This window comes from Pecten maximus, chromosome 17 (genome assembly GCF_902652985.1).
Source record: "Pecten maximus chromosome 17, xPecMax1.1, whole genome shotgun sequence".
Lineage (NCBI taxonomy): Eukaryota > Metazoa > Mollusca > Bivalvia > Pectinida > Pectinidae > Pecten > Pecten maximus.
Window position 1 is genome coordinate 9,277,180 of NC_047031.1, and position 16,008 is coordinate 9,293,187.

The window sequence follows — 16,008 nt, forward strand, 5'->3', positions numbered from 1 at the left end:
CCCTTGGGGATTATGAACACATCTTGTGGCGAATTTTGTAAATGCTAAAAATAATTTAATGTTTAACAATTTTTGAGACCATTGAGCACATATAACGTGGTGATTGTTGTAAATACCGTGTATACGTAATTGTATATGAACATCTTTTTTAGGGTGATGAGCACATTATGTGGTGATTGTTGTAAATACCGATTATGATAAAAAAAAAAAAAAAAAAAAAACTTTGGGTGCTGATGAACACATTGCATTGAACAATACAGAAAATAAACGTACTCGTATTAATGATATTTTGAACACTGTAGGTGGTCTCTTGGCAAGTGTAAAATAAATGGAGATGAGTAAGTTTATTCTTTAGGTCTTAATAAGAAAAATAATTTTCATTAACTGATTACTTTTCGAATCAATCACCCAGAGAAAGTTTAAAATGTCTGATGATGCCAGGGAAATATTCGTATGGGTGAAGTTATCAAATATGACGTCAGAGAAAATGGCTACTGGCTCTACAGTAAAATTGAGACAAGTCGGGTAGGTACATAAATAAAATAATAAAATAAATAAAAAATAAAAGATAGAAAACAATGAAAATACATCAAACAATGGTAACTTATTGCTTAAGATCTATGACTTCCAGTGACATGATACGTCACGCGCCGTTGCCATAGTTACTGTAGATCTGCGATAGATGCCAATCATTTGTCGAGATGAACATTACGTGCTACTAATTGCTACACAAACTCTACATTGACATTATAATAGGTGAAATCGTCCACTTTAATAGGACGGGGACGTACTATCTCCTGGATTTGGGGTCTAAGAGTTACACACTGTGTCGGTCTATAATACATTCTGGGGGTGCTAACTCTAGCTTGAAATCATTTGTATAACAATACGATATTGGTAGTTACTGTGTACAAAATACTAGTCATTCAGTCACGGCTTTAAATCTTACTAAATCTAATGGACGTATTGTACTTGAGATATCTCTCGAATCACATTTGTTTATTTAATAACAAAGACATTATTTATATTTACTAAGTAAGAAAATATTTTCATTTATTAACAAATACATTATGTTTATTTAACAACAAGGAGATTTTGTTTATTTACTAAGTAAGACATTATGTTTATTTAATAACAAGGACATTTTGTTTATTTGATAACTAAGTAAGACATTATTGTTATTTACTACATAAGTAAGACATTATTGTTATTTACTACATAAGTAAGAAATTATTGTTATTTACTACCTTAGTAAGACGGATAGTGTGTTGGACGGCGAGAGCTAAGGGCGCCCCGTGAAAAGGACCCGGATGATGCTACAGGACACGGGACGAGGACGGCTATCTCTGGAGGCTGTGGGCGACACCACGGAATAATGTCTGTCAATCATAACATAATATATAATGGATAGTCTTAGAACATAATAATAGTTTTGTGGGGTGATTTGTATACTAAAACAGCATTAGGAATAATATATTCACCCAACGAAGACAGGGTACATATATAAAGGGTTGGTGCTTAGCTGTACATACAGAACTGGGGTATTGTTAAACGGTTTCCACTGCTCAAATTTGTTCTATCATAAAAAGTACGATATTTGGTGTCAATCTTCAATAACAACATTTTATAGTTATAGCCAATATCTGACGTTTGAGAACGTTTCCCGATTATAATTGTCGTCAGAATTAACATTAAATTGTCATTAAATGTCATTACAGGTTTACAAAACATACTTATCTCTCATCTTACAATAATTGTAATTTAAACAAGGACGCTTTCATCTTAAGTTTGAATTAATGATCAGCTCTAAACAAACAATTTCGAGTAAGACATCTTTGACGGCAAAGTGTAATGTGTTAAAAACAAATTTTCCGTCTATAGAACCTTCTCTTGGATGTGTGTGCTTATTTAGCATGTACAGTGTACAACCCCACACAATCATTGAAAAGTAGCAGGTTGGTTGCGTTCGGTTTAAATTATCAATAAATTATATATACAACTTGCTCTGTGTTTTATAACGATATTTCATAAATGTCGCATTAATACTAAATATATTACACACTTCGTTCTTCACAATGATAATGACCGTTTGATAACTTCCTGTAAATGCCTCTCGGCCAATCTAAAATCTAGTATTGAAGTAACTTACATTTTTATTTGAACATTTTAAATGTATTAATTTAGTCTTATGAAGAAGTTATTACAATATTGTTACTAACATCAAACCCTAAACTTCAACGTTAAATTACACTGGTTTAAGCTTTAAGCTTGTTTCCAGATCCTTTTGCGAATCATGAACTGATATTTTGTATTTTTGGATGCAAGTCTATGAATTAAATAAAATACTGTTTAAAGTAAATTTCAACGTTAATTTACACTGGTTAGGTTTTACACTGACAGTGATAAGTGTATCTGCTGTTTCTCTACATTGCATAACGCTAACTTTCCAAAACCTGTATTTTCTTCTTATATAGAAATATATTACTGATTGCTCAATCATTTTCATATCTTAAAAAGGTAAATAAAACATGATTTGGTCCCGATAAAATCAAGAGCTTTATGATTGATTATACCCCAGCCGAAAAAAAAATCTTTGTAGTATATCATACTTGAAAGTACATCGGCCGAGAATGAATGAAAGACCGATTGCAGTTAATAGTTTAGTTTCCAAGAGTTTAAAAACGTTTCTTAATAATGTAGGCCCCGTATTCAAAAGCAATATGTAAGTGGCACGTCCCTTAATCAATTACGATAGAGGATGAGCGAGCAGATGACTTTCTAAAATTGAAAAAATGAAATATGAAAAACTAGTTTAGTGATGTATTGACCTCAAATAATCATGTGTATATAATGAACGTAAAAACTCTAAATTGAATTTTAAACTCCAAAATCCTCCAGGAAAGTTTTCTTAAGATTAAGAGCAGGTAGAAGGATATTTTAGACTTACTTTTCAAAATAATAAGTTTTATACATGATTGGAGCATCGTGACGTCATAATCATTTCACCCAAAACACATGTAGCTTAAATGTCATAGACATTTCAACCCAAACACATCTGTTTCAAAGTTATGTTAAAATTAAGATAATATACAGGTAACATTGTGTTCCTGTACCCGAATCTCAGGTAAAAACTAAACACAATCACTCCAGCTACACATTTGAAGTAGAAAATATACACTGTATGACGCCATTCTCGGTAAAAAAACAAATTATTGTTCACACGTATCTGAGCGTTGTCAATTAGCCAAGGAATGCACATGTATGTTGCTGCCAACAAAAATAATATAAAAAAAAACAACCCAAAAAGTCCGATATGTCAAATATGACTGAAGTGCAAGAATCAGCCCGAAAATAGCCAGTAGAAAACAACGGATCAGATTGCTACAACTAATAATACCCTGATTGACACACAGAGTTCAGAAATTACCAACCCCGATATATTTCATCATATATTTCAAACAGTACACGCACATATGACTTGACATCCGGGCACTACAAATGTCACGTTTCTACATCGTTACTCTTGTCCTTGAAAGGGAAACTTGTTCCATTATTTTTCCGCTTTGGTGAATGTACTTCTGGGTGGACGTTTTCTCGAGGAAATCCTTCCGCGAATGTCTTCCTTTTTGGAGAAGTCTTTGGGGAGAGACTCAATTCGAAATCAAATAACTTCTTCATGGTCGGGGAACAGGATCCCTTGTTTCTGAAAATAAACAGACCAACCATTACTGTACAAGGTGAAGAGATACCTATTCCTCCTGAAATTTCGTAGTCTCTGACGATGTCACTTTAAACCGCAAGAGAATGCTGGTAAAACTTGTCACAATACAAACGTCCAAATGTACGGTCTACTATCAAAACTGTTTAATCAGCAACATAATGTACTTACCGTTCTTGAAATATACGTCGCGATGAAGGTTCGCCGGGAAATGTAAACTTCCGGTCGCCCCCTAGCGGTGACATGGGGGACTTGGGAAGCCATGAAGGACTAGATGCTGGCGATGGTGAATGTGTAACTGGGGCAGACTGACAGCGACTGTGGATAATGCCGAGACGGGAGGCAGACGACAGTACCTTAGCACAGCCAACGTTCTCCTGCAACATAACGTAAAATTGAAACAGACGCCAAAGTTTAGACCTCAATCTCCCTGTTTTTCTGCCGGGGATAAGTCCTACATAAACCGTCCCGTATATACCCAAAGTTCTTCTGTTTCGGTTATCAAATTATGTTTGAATAAGAATTGTGTTCAATCTAGATAATTCAAATATTATGGATCCATGTAACCTTATGTTTATCCGCCCTTTATAAAAATGGTCTTGACAAATCAGACCTAGCTTGAATTATTACCAGATGATTTAACCTAGAGCTAACGTAATTAGAACTGGCTTACAAAAATGTAGGTAGAAATGCTATTATTCAAAACCTATATCTGTATGTGTTACCTTGACAGAATCTCCTGTGATACTTGCTATTTCGGTGTCACTCTTTGATAGGGAACTGTCTAATCTTCCAGGCGACAGTATGGTATCTGTAAACAGAAAAGTAGAATACTTACACTGGACCTTTCTCTACTACAATAGGGATTGATTCAGGTCGCTTTCCACCTGTTCACTTTGAGGTGCACTTTTTGTCAGTTGCTAGTTGCGTTTTGCAACTTGCATTTTGCAACTCACAACTCGCATTTTGCATCTCGGAACTCGCATTTTGTAACTCGCATTTTGTAACTCGCAAATCGCACTTTGCAACTCGCAACTCGCACTTTGCATCTCGCAATTCGCATTTTGTAACTCGCAACTCGCACATTGTAACTCGCAACTCGAAGAAAAGAAACCCTCGTTCACTTTTTATGATAAGTCTATCATCAGATTTGATTTATGCAGAGTCAGGCTAGTAGTCTACATAAAGATGTCTGTGGTAACAGATGTCTAAATTTTTTTTTTTTTTTTTTTTGGCATTTTGAAGTCTTCGAAATTGACGAATTTAACATGCATGTCCACTCAGAACAGTGGATACTTGTATGCCAACGTATAGAGTATGGGTACAAACCTAACTCTCTCCTAGCTCGCCGATACTGCTCCTCAGTAATGGTCACCACCAGACCTATATCCATGTCCGAATACTTCGCCCTGAGGCCATCCGATATAAAATGTCTGTTTATAGTTGAGGTTAATTCGCCAGACTGATAAGAGTTCCAGAGGTCGTCAAGTGCCAATACAGTGGGGCACCGTACCCTAAATATCACACTCCCACTGAACATGTCCACAATGGTTCGTTCATGTTTGCATATCGCTTTAACACCGTTCAGTATGTCAAATGCCTGACTTATCCGAGCTCGAGTTTCCTGGACTTCCTTGCCAAACTGCTCAAACGCTTCACTGGAATCATCTTTCCGGCGAATTTTCCGGAACGCGTCGTGAGCCATTTCAAGAATCTCTTTCTCAACGTTAGCACACTTACAGTTCTGGGAAGCCTCGTCAGCAAACCGGAAGTTGTCCTGAAACTGTTTGGTTTGGTCGGATAGTCGGAAGTCTTCGCACACCATACGAATATCCACCTCACCTAGGGTAATTACATGTATTGGTTTGTTAAACGAAATTAGAATAAGTTGGATTTTTCGTATTCTTTCGTAAAGTGATACTAATCAGCCATACGCATGCAATACAGGTACATTTTGTATTAACAAATGGGACACCGGAATGCCACATCTTAATTTAAATAATGCATAATATTGAGACAGAGTAAATAACCAATTAAACACACAACATTTTAAGTAATAAATATGTCAGTGACAGGGCAGTACTGCCGCCGAAGTCAATCAGAAGCAGCAAAAACAAAAGTTTAAAATGAAAGTTTCGTATTTTACCTCGATTGCGCTTCCGTTGTGGCGGTGAAGGAGCCTGATAGGCCACTTGCTGCGGAGGTACCTGTAGTCTTGAGACATATTCCTCCACAGGCCGGATATTATACTCCTCCTGGGGTCGATAACTTCCGGCCACGTGTCTGGCCATCATCCAATCCCTTGTACGTCTGTAGTCTTGGGCCTCTTGCGGACATGGATTCTCCTTTTCATTGAAACTAAGAATGGCCTCGGGCGTACAGAAGTTAGTCTTAATGAGGTAGGCAGCTATGTCGTCTGGTATTCTGTCTCTAGTTGACTCTCTCGTGACTCGGTCTACAATATACAATAGTCTTTATTACATCTTCATGTGTAGAACTCTCTCCGTTTGTTAATAAACAGAGTTGTTAAACCTAATTGTTTTGAAATGTCATCAGTTGATAAAAGATTAGTCCTAAGAGCAAAGTTTGGATACATTTATGTTTGTTGAAAAATAATAAAATGATGACCATGAAAATATTCCATCCAACTAAAAGTACAATTTTACAGTAAGTGAATAGATTGAATGGTTTATATATGCCGTATGACAGAATGATAGGGTTCTTCTTTATCTAGAGCGCCGACTACAACACCTCACATAAGTTTAACTAGAGCGCCAACCACAACACCTCACATAAGTTTAACTAGAGCGCCAACCACAACACCTCACGTTAGTTTAACTAGAGTGCCAACCACAACACCTCACGTTAGTTTAACTAGAGCGCCGACCACATAACTTTACGTAAGTTTAACTACAGCGCCGGCCACATGACCTGACGTTAGTTTAACTAGAGCGCCGGCTACATAACCTCACGTTAGTTTAAGTAGAGCGCCGGCTACATAACCTCACGTTAGTTTAACTACAGCGCCGGTCACATAACCTCACGTTAGTTTAACTAGAGCGCCGGCCACATAACCTCACGTTAGTTTAACTACAGCGCCGGCTACATAACCTCACGTAAGTTTAACTAGAGCGCCGACTACAACACCTCACATAAGTTTAACTAGAGCGCCAACCACAACACCTCGCATAAGTTTAACTAGAGCGCCAACCACAACACCTCACGTTAGTTTAACTAGAGTGCCAACCACAACACCTCACGTTAGTTTAACTAGAGCGCCGACCACATAACTTTACGTAAGTTTAACTAGAGCGCCGACCACATAACTTTACGTAAGTTTAACTAGAGCGCCGGCTACATAACCTCGCGTAAGTTTAACTAGAGCGTCGGCCACATAACCTGACGTCAGTTTAACTAGAGCGCCGGGTACATCACCTCACATAAGTTTAACTAGAGCGCCGGTCACATAACCTGACGTAAGTTTAACTAGAGCGCCGACTACATAACCTCACGTAAGTTTAACTAGAGCGCCGGTCACATCACCTCACGTAAGTTTAACTAGAGCGCCGGCTACATAACCTCACGTAAGTTTAACTAGAGCGCCGGCCACATAACCTCACGTAAGTTGAACTAGAGCGCCGACTACAACACCTCACGTTAGTTTAACTACAGCGCCGACCACATCACCTCACGTAAGTTTAACTAGAGCGCCGGTCACATAACCTCACGTAAGTTTAACTAGAGCGCCGACTACAACACCTCACGTTAGTTTAACTACAGCGCCAACCACATCACCTCACGTAAGTTTAACTAGAGCGCCGGTCACATGACCTCACGTAAGTTTAAATAGAGCGCCGGCCACATAACCTCACGTAAGTTTTACTAGAGCGCCGGCTACATAACTTCACGTAAGTTTAACTACAGCGCCGACCACATCACCTCACGTAAGTTTAACTAGAGCGCCGACTACAACACCTCACGTTAGTTTAACTAGAGCGCCGGCTACATAACCTCACGTTAGTTTAACTACAGCGCCGGCCACATAACCTGACGTTAGTTTAACTAGAGCGCCGGCTACATAACCTCACGTTAGTTTAACTAGAGCGCCGGCTACATAACCTCACGTTAGTTTAACTACAGCGCCGGTCACATAACCTCACGTTAGTTTAACTAGAGCGCCGCCCACATAACCTCACGTTAGTTTAACTACAGCGCCGGCTACATAACCTCACGTAAATTTAACTACAGCGCCGGCTACATAACCTCACGTTAGTTTAACTACAGCGCCGGCCACATAACGTCACGTTAGTTTAACTAGAGCGCCGGCCACATAACCTCACGTTAGTTTAACTAGAGCGCCGGCTACATAACCTCACGTAAATTTAACTACAGCGCCGGCTACATAACCTCACGTTAGTTTAACTACAGCGCCGGCTACATAACCTCACGTAAGTTTAACTAGAGCGCCGACCACATCACCTCACGTACGTTTAACTAGAGCGCCGGTCACATAACCTCACGTAAGTTTAACTAGAGCGCCGGCTACATAACCTCACGTTAGTTTAACTAGAGCGCCGGCTACATAACCTCACGTTAGTTTAACTAGAGGGCTGGCTACATAACCTCACGTTAGTTTAACTAGAGGGCCGGCTACAACACCTCACGTTAGTTTAACTAGAGCGCCGGTCACATAACCTCACGTAAGTTTAACTAGAGCGCCGGCCACATAACCTCACGTGCGATCAGAGGTTCGTGGTTCGTCGCTTCCTATCCGTGTCGGCTTGTGTTTCTCAGGAAGCTTAGAAACGGAACAGTCTTTGCTGTGGTGGTTGTGTCCATGGAAAAAGACACTTTACACTTATTTTTCCGGATGTCATGGAACAGGCCTCTGGTGTCTTGTACAATAAAGGTAGTCACCAACTACTACAAAGGAGACCCCGCCCTAAATGAACCTGGCTTTTCACAGGGCGATAAACCCATCAAACTTTAACGAAAAAGATACTTACGTTTGTATTGAGGTGGATTAGCGCTGGCCTCCGAGAACAGCTGTCGTCTTGCAGAATCCGTTCCGTGGTACACAGATCCCCCGGGTACTCGATCGCTAGGATGGTACTTGCTCGCTGATTCTGAACCGTGGTACCCGGATGTACCCGGTACTCTGTCACCAGGGTGTAACTGGGGCGAAGGATACTGTCTGTCTTCGTCACTGAAGGGGCGGGACATGTCATCATCGTCATACTGATTTCCTGAAATCAGATACTTGGGTTCCATACGGATAATATCCTCCGTTAACATGTTCTTTTTGGAAGGCGAGAAACAAGACGGATCTGAGATTGTTCTATTGAGGGACTTAAGCTGCTCTATCTCTTGTTTGGATGGAGAATGATCAGTGTCGCTCATACTGTGGAAGAAGCGACGTCGCTGGCTGCTTGTAATCTCTCTTTGGTAATTAGACATATCCCTAGCAAACATTGGCTGTTCTTTTGATGTGGGCGACGGCATTATCTGCCTGCTCAATGACGCACGTGATGATGTCATAGATGGAGGTCGTTGTGACGTCATGGAGACGTTTCTTTGTGTAGAGACAGTGCGGGAAGAAGAATCGCTGGCCGCGGAGAATGGTGGGCGAGTTGAAGTACATACTACTCTCGGACTCATTGGTATGGGGTCTTTGATATTAGCTTCCGGTGGGAAGACGAATCCCTTCGGTGTCACGTGCGACATCTCCGTTGTGGCCGTACCAGTCGTGCGTCCGTCACGGTTCCGTAGACTCGACATCATCATGTGTAGATCTTCACCGAGCTTCTGTTTGCTGTAGTCTACAAGTCTTACTGTATCGGACGAGTTCATGTCCGACGAGTATCCGCCATTAATGTCATTACTTCTTATACTCATACTTGGATCATAGACTCGACTCGTGCTCACCTCGGACGACTTCCTTGGACTTGCTGAAATGCTGAGGCGTTCCTGTTCATTACTTAACTCTTTCGATGTTCTAACCGTACCGCCCTCCGCCCGATACTTGGTATAGTCATTGCTAACCTTATCCACTTCATTGTTACGAGTAAATCCACTGTCGTCTGCTCTGCGGAGACAAGCTGTGGTCGGGACGCGACCTACAGTATCTCCTATAATAGTCTGACGTACAGTGTCATGGCTACTCTGACCAATACTTTGATCTGGACGCTCGACACCTTCCCCGTCACATTTAGAGATTTCATCAGCCACCGATATCTCGGTGAAATCTTCTTCTTTTTTAGGCGACGGGTCTGTCTCGCTGTATATCCATTTGACATTCATTGCGTATGGATGCTGGTTAGCCGACTCCTCCTTCCTACGATCACTGGTTTCGGCCGTCTGGCCTCCTTGAGAGGATGCGTTGGGCTTGTTCCTGGACTGAATGCCAGTCATACCCGTGTAGTCGGGCTCGTCGTAAGCTGACGCCTGGAGCCGTTTTATTGGACTCTTCATCCCAACCTTGATGTCGCTAGGGTCGTTAGACTCTGTAGAGATTTGACGCTTGAATTTAGACTTTGGTTTGGGAGGATCTTTCAGTGGAAAAGGTTTCAGGCTAGCGTCACCGTAGCCCGTGGATACTGGAAAATAACAATAGTCTTATTAACAGTCATTAAGACACTATGGAAACATTGGTTAACAGGAAAGGTGGACGTGTAGTGGTGTGGAGGAGGTGGGGTGGGGTTGTTAGGGTTAAGTGCGCGGAGGAGGTGTGGGAATGGGATAGGTTGGACGGGCGGGTATACAACTAAAAGAATAAAGCATACTTATACTAAGATTAGTTAGAACTAGGTCGCAACAAGGTTTACCCGAGTTAAGGATTCTGTGGCGCTCCATTGTCTCGTACAAGAACCGCTCCATGGCGTGCTTAGTTTGCAGTAAGCTGTTCATGTCGTCATGGAACTTGGTGTGTCGCGGCGACGTCAGAGAACAGGGGTCAGAGTGCACACAGGACGTTGTTGGGGTCGCAGGCTGACCATCAGGTGCCTGCAAGTCAGTCTTAACTGTCAACGGAGAAAACCGCATAGGGGTATCCTCAAGGGCGTTCGGTAGAGGGCGTTGGAGCTGTAAAACAAAGTGTCTAAAATTAGTCTGATCTTCGATAAATCATTTCCTACTGCTGAATGGAAGTGCCATGTCGTCAAGTGATATATATTTCTATCGCAACATTATTGGCTGAGTAGCAAGATTATTGACATCTGACTATTACACTTTACAGACAATACCTGCTGGTAGAGGACAGTGAGAGTTTTGACATCTGACTATTACACTATACAGACAATACCTGCTGGTAGAGGAGAGTAAGAGTTTTGACATTTGACTATTACACTATATAGACAATACCTGCTGGTAGAGGAGAGTGAGAGTTTTGACATCTGACTATTACACTATACAGACAATACCTGCTGGTAGAGGAGAGTAAGAGTTTTGACATTTGACTATTACACTATACAGACAATACCTGTTGGTAGAGGAGAGTGAGAGTTTTGACATCTGACTATTACACTATACAGACAATACCTGTTGGTAGAGGACAGTGAGGGTTTTGACATTTGACTATTACACTATATAGACAATACCTGTTGGTAGAGGAGAGTGAGAGTTTTGACATTTGACTATTACACTATATAGACAATACCTGCTGGTAGAGGAGAGTAAGAGTTTTGACATCTGACTATTACACTATATAGACAATACCTGCCGGTAGAGGAGAGTAAGAGTTTTGTCATCTGACTATTACACTATATAGACAATACCTGCTGGTAGAGGAGAGTAAGAGTTTTGTCATCTGACTATTACACTAAAGACATTACCTGCTGGTAGATGAGAGTAAGAGTTTTGTCATCTGACTATTACACTATATAGACAATACCTGCTGGTAGAGGACAGTAAGAGTTTTGACATCTGACTATTACACTATAGACAATACCTACTGGTAGAGGAGAGTAAGAGTTTTGACATCTGACTATTACACTATAGACAATACCTGCTGGTAGAGGAGAGTGAGAGTTTTGACATCTGACTATTACACTATACAGACAATACCTGCTGGTAGAGGAGAGTAAGAGTTTTGACATCTGACTATTACACTATATAGACAATACCTGTTGGTAGAGGAGAGTAAGAGTTTTGACATCTGACTATTACACTATACAGACAATACCTGTTGGTAGAGGACAGTGAGAGTTTTGACATCTGACTATTACACTATATAGACAATACCTGTTGGTAGAGGAGAGTAAGAGTTTTGACATCTGACTATTACACTATATAGACAATACCTACTGGTAGAGGACAGTGAGAGTTTTGACATTTGACTATTACACTATATAGACAATACCTGTTGGTAGAGGAGAGTAAGAGTTTTGACATCTGACTATTACACTATACAGACAATACCTGCTGGTAGAGGAGAGTAAGAGTTTTGTCATCTGACTATTATATTATACAGACAATACCTGCTGGTAGAGGAGAGTAAGAGTTTTGACATCTGACTATTACACTATAGACAATACCTGCTGGTAGAGGACAGTGAGAGTTTTGACATCTGACTATTACACTATACAGACAATACCTGTTGGTAGAGGAGAGTAAGAGTTTTGACATCTGACTATTACACTATATAGACAATACCTGTTGGTAGAGGAGAGTAAGAGTTTTGACATCTGACTATTACACTATACAGACAATACCTGTTGGTAGAGGAGAGTAAGAGTTTTGACATTTGACTATTACACTATGAAGACAATACCTGTTGGTAGAGGAGAGTAAGAGTTTTGACCTTTGACTATTACACTATATAGACAATACCTGCTGGTAGAGGAGAGTAAGAGTTTTGACATCTGACTATTACACTATATAGACAATACCTGTTGGTAGAGGGCAGTGAGAGTTTTGACATCTGACTATTACACTATATAGACAATACCTGTTGGTAGAGGAGAGTAAGAGTTTTGACATCTGACTATTACACTATACAGACAATACCTGTTGGTATAGAGGACAGTGAGAGTTTTGACATTTGACTATTACAATATATAGACAATACCTGTTGGTAGAGGAGAGTAAGAGTTTTGACATCTGACTATTACACTATAGACAATACCTACTGGTAGAGGACAGTAAGAGTTTTGTCATCTGACTATTACACTATACAGACAATACCTACTGGTAGAGGAGAGTAAGAGTTTTGACATCTGACTATTACACTATATAGACAATACCTACTGGTAGAGGAGAGTAAGAGTTTTGTCATCTGACTATTACACTATATAGACAATACCTGCTGGTAGAGGAGAGTAAGAGTTTTGACATCTGACTATTACACTATAGACAATACCTGCTGGTAGAGGAGAGTAAGAGTTTTGTCATCTGACTATTACACTATAGACAATACCTGCTGGTAGAGGAGAGTAAGAGTTTTGTCATCTGACTATTACACTATAGACAATACCTGTTGGTAGAGGACAGTGAGAGTTTTGTCATCTGACTATTACACTATAGACAATACCTGCTGGTAGAGGAGAGAAAGAGTTTTGTCATCTGACTATTACACTATAGACAATACCTGCTGGTAGAGGAGAGTAAGAGTTTTGTCATCTGACTATTACACTATAGACAATACCTGCTGGTAGAGGAGAGTAAGAGTTTTGTCATCTGACTATTACACTATAGACAATACCTACTGGTAGAGGAGAGGAAGAGTTTTGTCATCTGACTATTACACTATATAGACAATACCTACTGGTAGAGGAGAGTAAGATTATTGACATCTGACTATTACACTATACAGACAATACCTGCTGGTAGAGGAGAGTAAGAGTTTTGTCATCTGACTATTACACTATACAGACAATACCTACTGGTAGAGGAGAGTAAGAGTTTTGTCATCTGACTATTACACTATACAGACAATACCTACTGGTAGAGGAGAGTAAGAGTTTTGTCATCTGACTATTACACTATAGACAATACCTGTTGGTAGAGGAGAGTAAGAGTTTTGACATCTGACTATTACACTATACAGACAATACCTACTGGTAGAGGACAGTGAGAGTTTTGACATTTGACTATTACACTATATAGACAATACCTACTGGTAGAGGACAGTGAGAGTTTTGACATTTGACTATTACACTATACAGACAATACCTGTTGGTATATAGCTGACGATGAATGGTTGGGCGTTCGTGGTGGAGTCGGGGGTGAGTAATCCTCCTCTCTGATTGTCGATACCGGTGTGTGATTTCCTTGATTCTGTATAACGGAGTAAGAGTTATCAAATCACGTGACGAGAATAATAGTCTTTGTTATAATATAGAGCTTTATTATTATTATTAAACCAAAATAGAAAATTACAGCTTTGAGAGAGTTCCTCAAGAGTATTCATGTTCAAGTTGAAATACATACATGTACATAAGTTTTGTTTAATTATAAAATTGTTTGAGTTGAAGACACAACACCACGTGGGTTCTCACGTTGTCTGATATAGCATCATAGCAGGGTAAGTAAAGTTGGTATCGTTCTCGGTACGCCAGGGTGGTCATGAACCGTCTACGGTCCAGTGTAGGGAGCTGATACAATGTTAACACATTCTGAGGTGTACTTCGAGTGCCGTCCGCGATAATGATGTAAATATTCATGTTGAATCTCATTAACATAATGCCATTATACGGGATATACTAACTACACATAACATCATAATTTGAGAAAATTAAATATTTATCAAATGACGATAAAAAGTCAATTTCGGCTTGTATCAACAATATAAGATAATTTAGAGTAACACGCTTCTTGATGAAATTTTCACGAACCATAAAAGAATTAATAAAAATATGTAAATGAAGTGATCATTTGCATATGATTTGAATAGGAGATATGACCCGCGTGATGACCTCTGATATCGAGTAACATATTGAGTTTTAGGTTAGATATCGCGCCATACAGCGCCCTCGTTAACTGCCGTGATAAGCGGTTACATTCTGTCGTAAAGTAAATGGAAACATGTTCTATAAATGGTTGACAATACTGAAATAATTTTGTGTCTACATCGGACAGAAAAACCGGTCGATGGCAGGGTTTTACCGACAGTAAAACTGGTCGTAAGAGGATTTCATGTGGCAGTAAATCTGCTTAGTGGTGGTTGGTGGGTGGGGATGATGATTTAGTGGTGGTGGTGGTGGTGGTGATGGTGGTGTGATGGTGGGTGGTGGTGGTGGTGGTGGTGGGTGGGGATGATGATTTAGTGGTGGTGGTGGTGGTGGTGTGATGGTGGGTGGTGGTGGTGGTGGTGGTAGTGATGGTGGTGGTGTGGTGGCGGTGTGGTGGTGGTGATGGGGGTGGGTGGTCGTGGTTGGTTGGTTGGTTGGTTGGTGGTGCGGTGGTGTGGTGGTGGTGGGTGGTGGTGGTGTGGTGGTGGTGGTGCTGGGGGTGATGGGGGTGGGTGGTCGTGGGTGGGTTGGTTGGTTGGTGGGTGTGGTGGGTGGTGATGGTGGGTGGTGGTGGTGATGGTGATGGTGATGGTGATGGTTGGGTGGGTGGTTGGTTGGTGGTGGTGGTGGTGGGTGGTCGTGGGTGGTTGGTTGGTTGGTGGTGTGGTGGTGGTGATGGTGGGTGGTGGTGGTGATGGTGATGGTGATGGTTGGGTGGGTGGTTGGTTGGTGGTGGTGGTGGTGATGGTGATGGTTGGGTGGGTGGTTGGTTGGTGGTGGTGGTGGTGGTGGTGGTGATGGTGATGGTGATGGTTGGGTGGGTGGGTGGTTGGTTGGTGGTGGTGGTGGTGGTGGTATAGATGTCACGTACCAAAGCCATAATACACATCACAAATGCATAAAATAAGCGGAACAATAGATAAAATGTCCATTGTTTCTTTGTCAACCGACTCTGAACATTGGCTAGAGGAGGGGGGATAGTAATATCCATAAAGACAGAATTGAAGGAATATGGTGATTCCCTTACCGATATAACTAAGTGTATGGAAAGAAATTTAATGTGACCATCGTTTACGAACCCTAATTTGTAGTATATCCTAATGTAGCAACATTTATCTTACTCTAAAATCTCTAGATTTTTCTTTCTTCCTGTCATCCTTCTTTGCTTTTCTTTCTTTATAATCATTATAAGTGTACGCTATCACAATCTTTGTAATATATATTTGTGGAGAGGGCTTTAATAATTTGTTAAAAACTTATGTCGAATCTAATTGGGCCTAAACAATAAAATACGTTCAAATCAACGATAGTAATTTTATTTTTTATGTTATTTCCCGTCAGCGA

At 40.6% G+C, this 16,008-nt stretch overlaps 1 protein-coding gene across 1 annotated transcript in view; it reads right to left on the reverse strand.

The window, feature by feature from the left end:
- Positions 1-260: 260 nt before the first annotated feature.
- The window catches only part of LOC117315731, a 68,533-nt gene continuing 52,785 nt past the window's right edge, over positions 261-16,008 (reverse strand). The window contains exons 3-10 of the mRNA XM_033870081.1: positions 13,886-13,990; positions 10,543-10,798; positions 8,725-10,314; positions 5,865-6,173; positions 5,048-5,560; positions 4,444-4,529; positions 3,890-4,095; positions 261-3,703 (exon numbers count right to left, since the gene is read on the reverse strand). Coding sequence (XP_033725972.1) covers positions 3,502-3,703; positions 3,890-4,095; positions 4,444-4,529; positions 5,048-5,560; positions 5,865-6,173; positions 8,725-10,314; positions 10,543-10,798; positions 13,886-13,990 — 3,267 coding nt within the window. The 3' untranslated portion in view covers positions 261-3,501. The remainder of the gene's footprint in view (positions 3,704-3,889; positions 4,096-4,443; positions 4,530-5,047; positions 5,561-5,864; positions 6,174-8,724; positions 10,315-10,542; positions 10,799-13,885; positions 13,991-16,008) is intronic.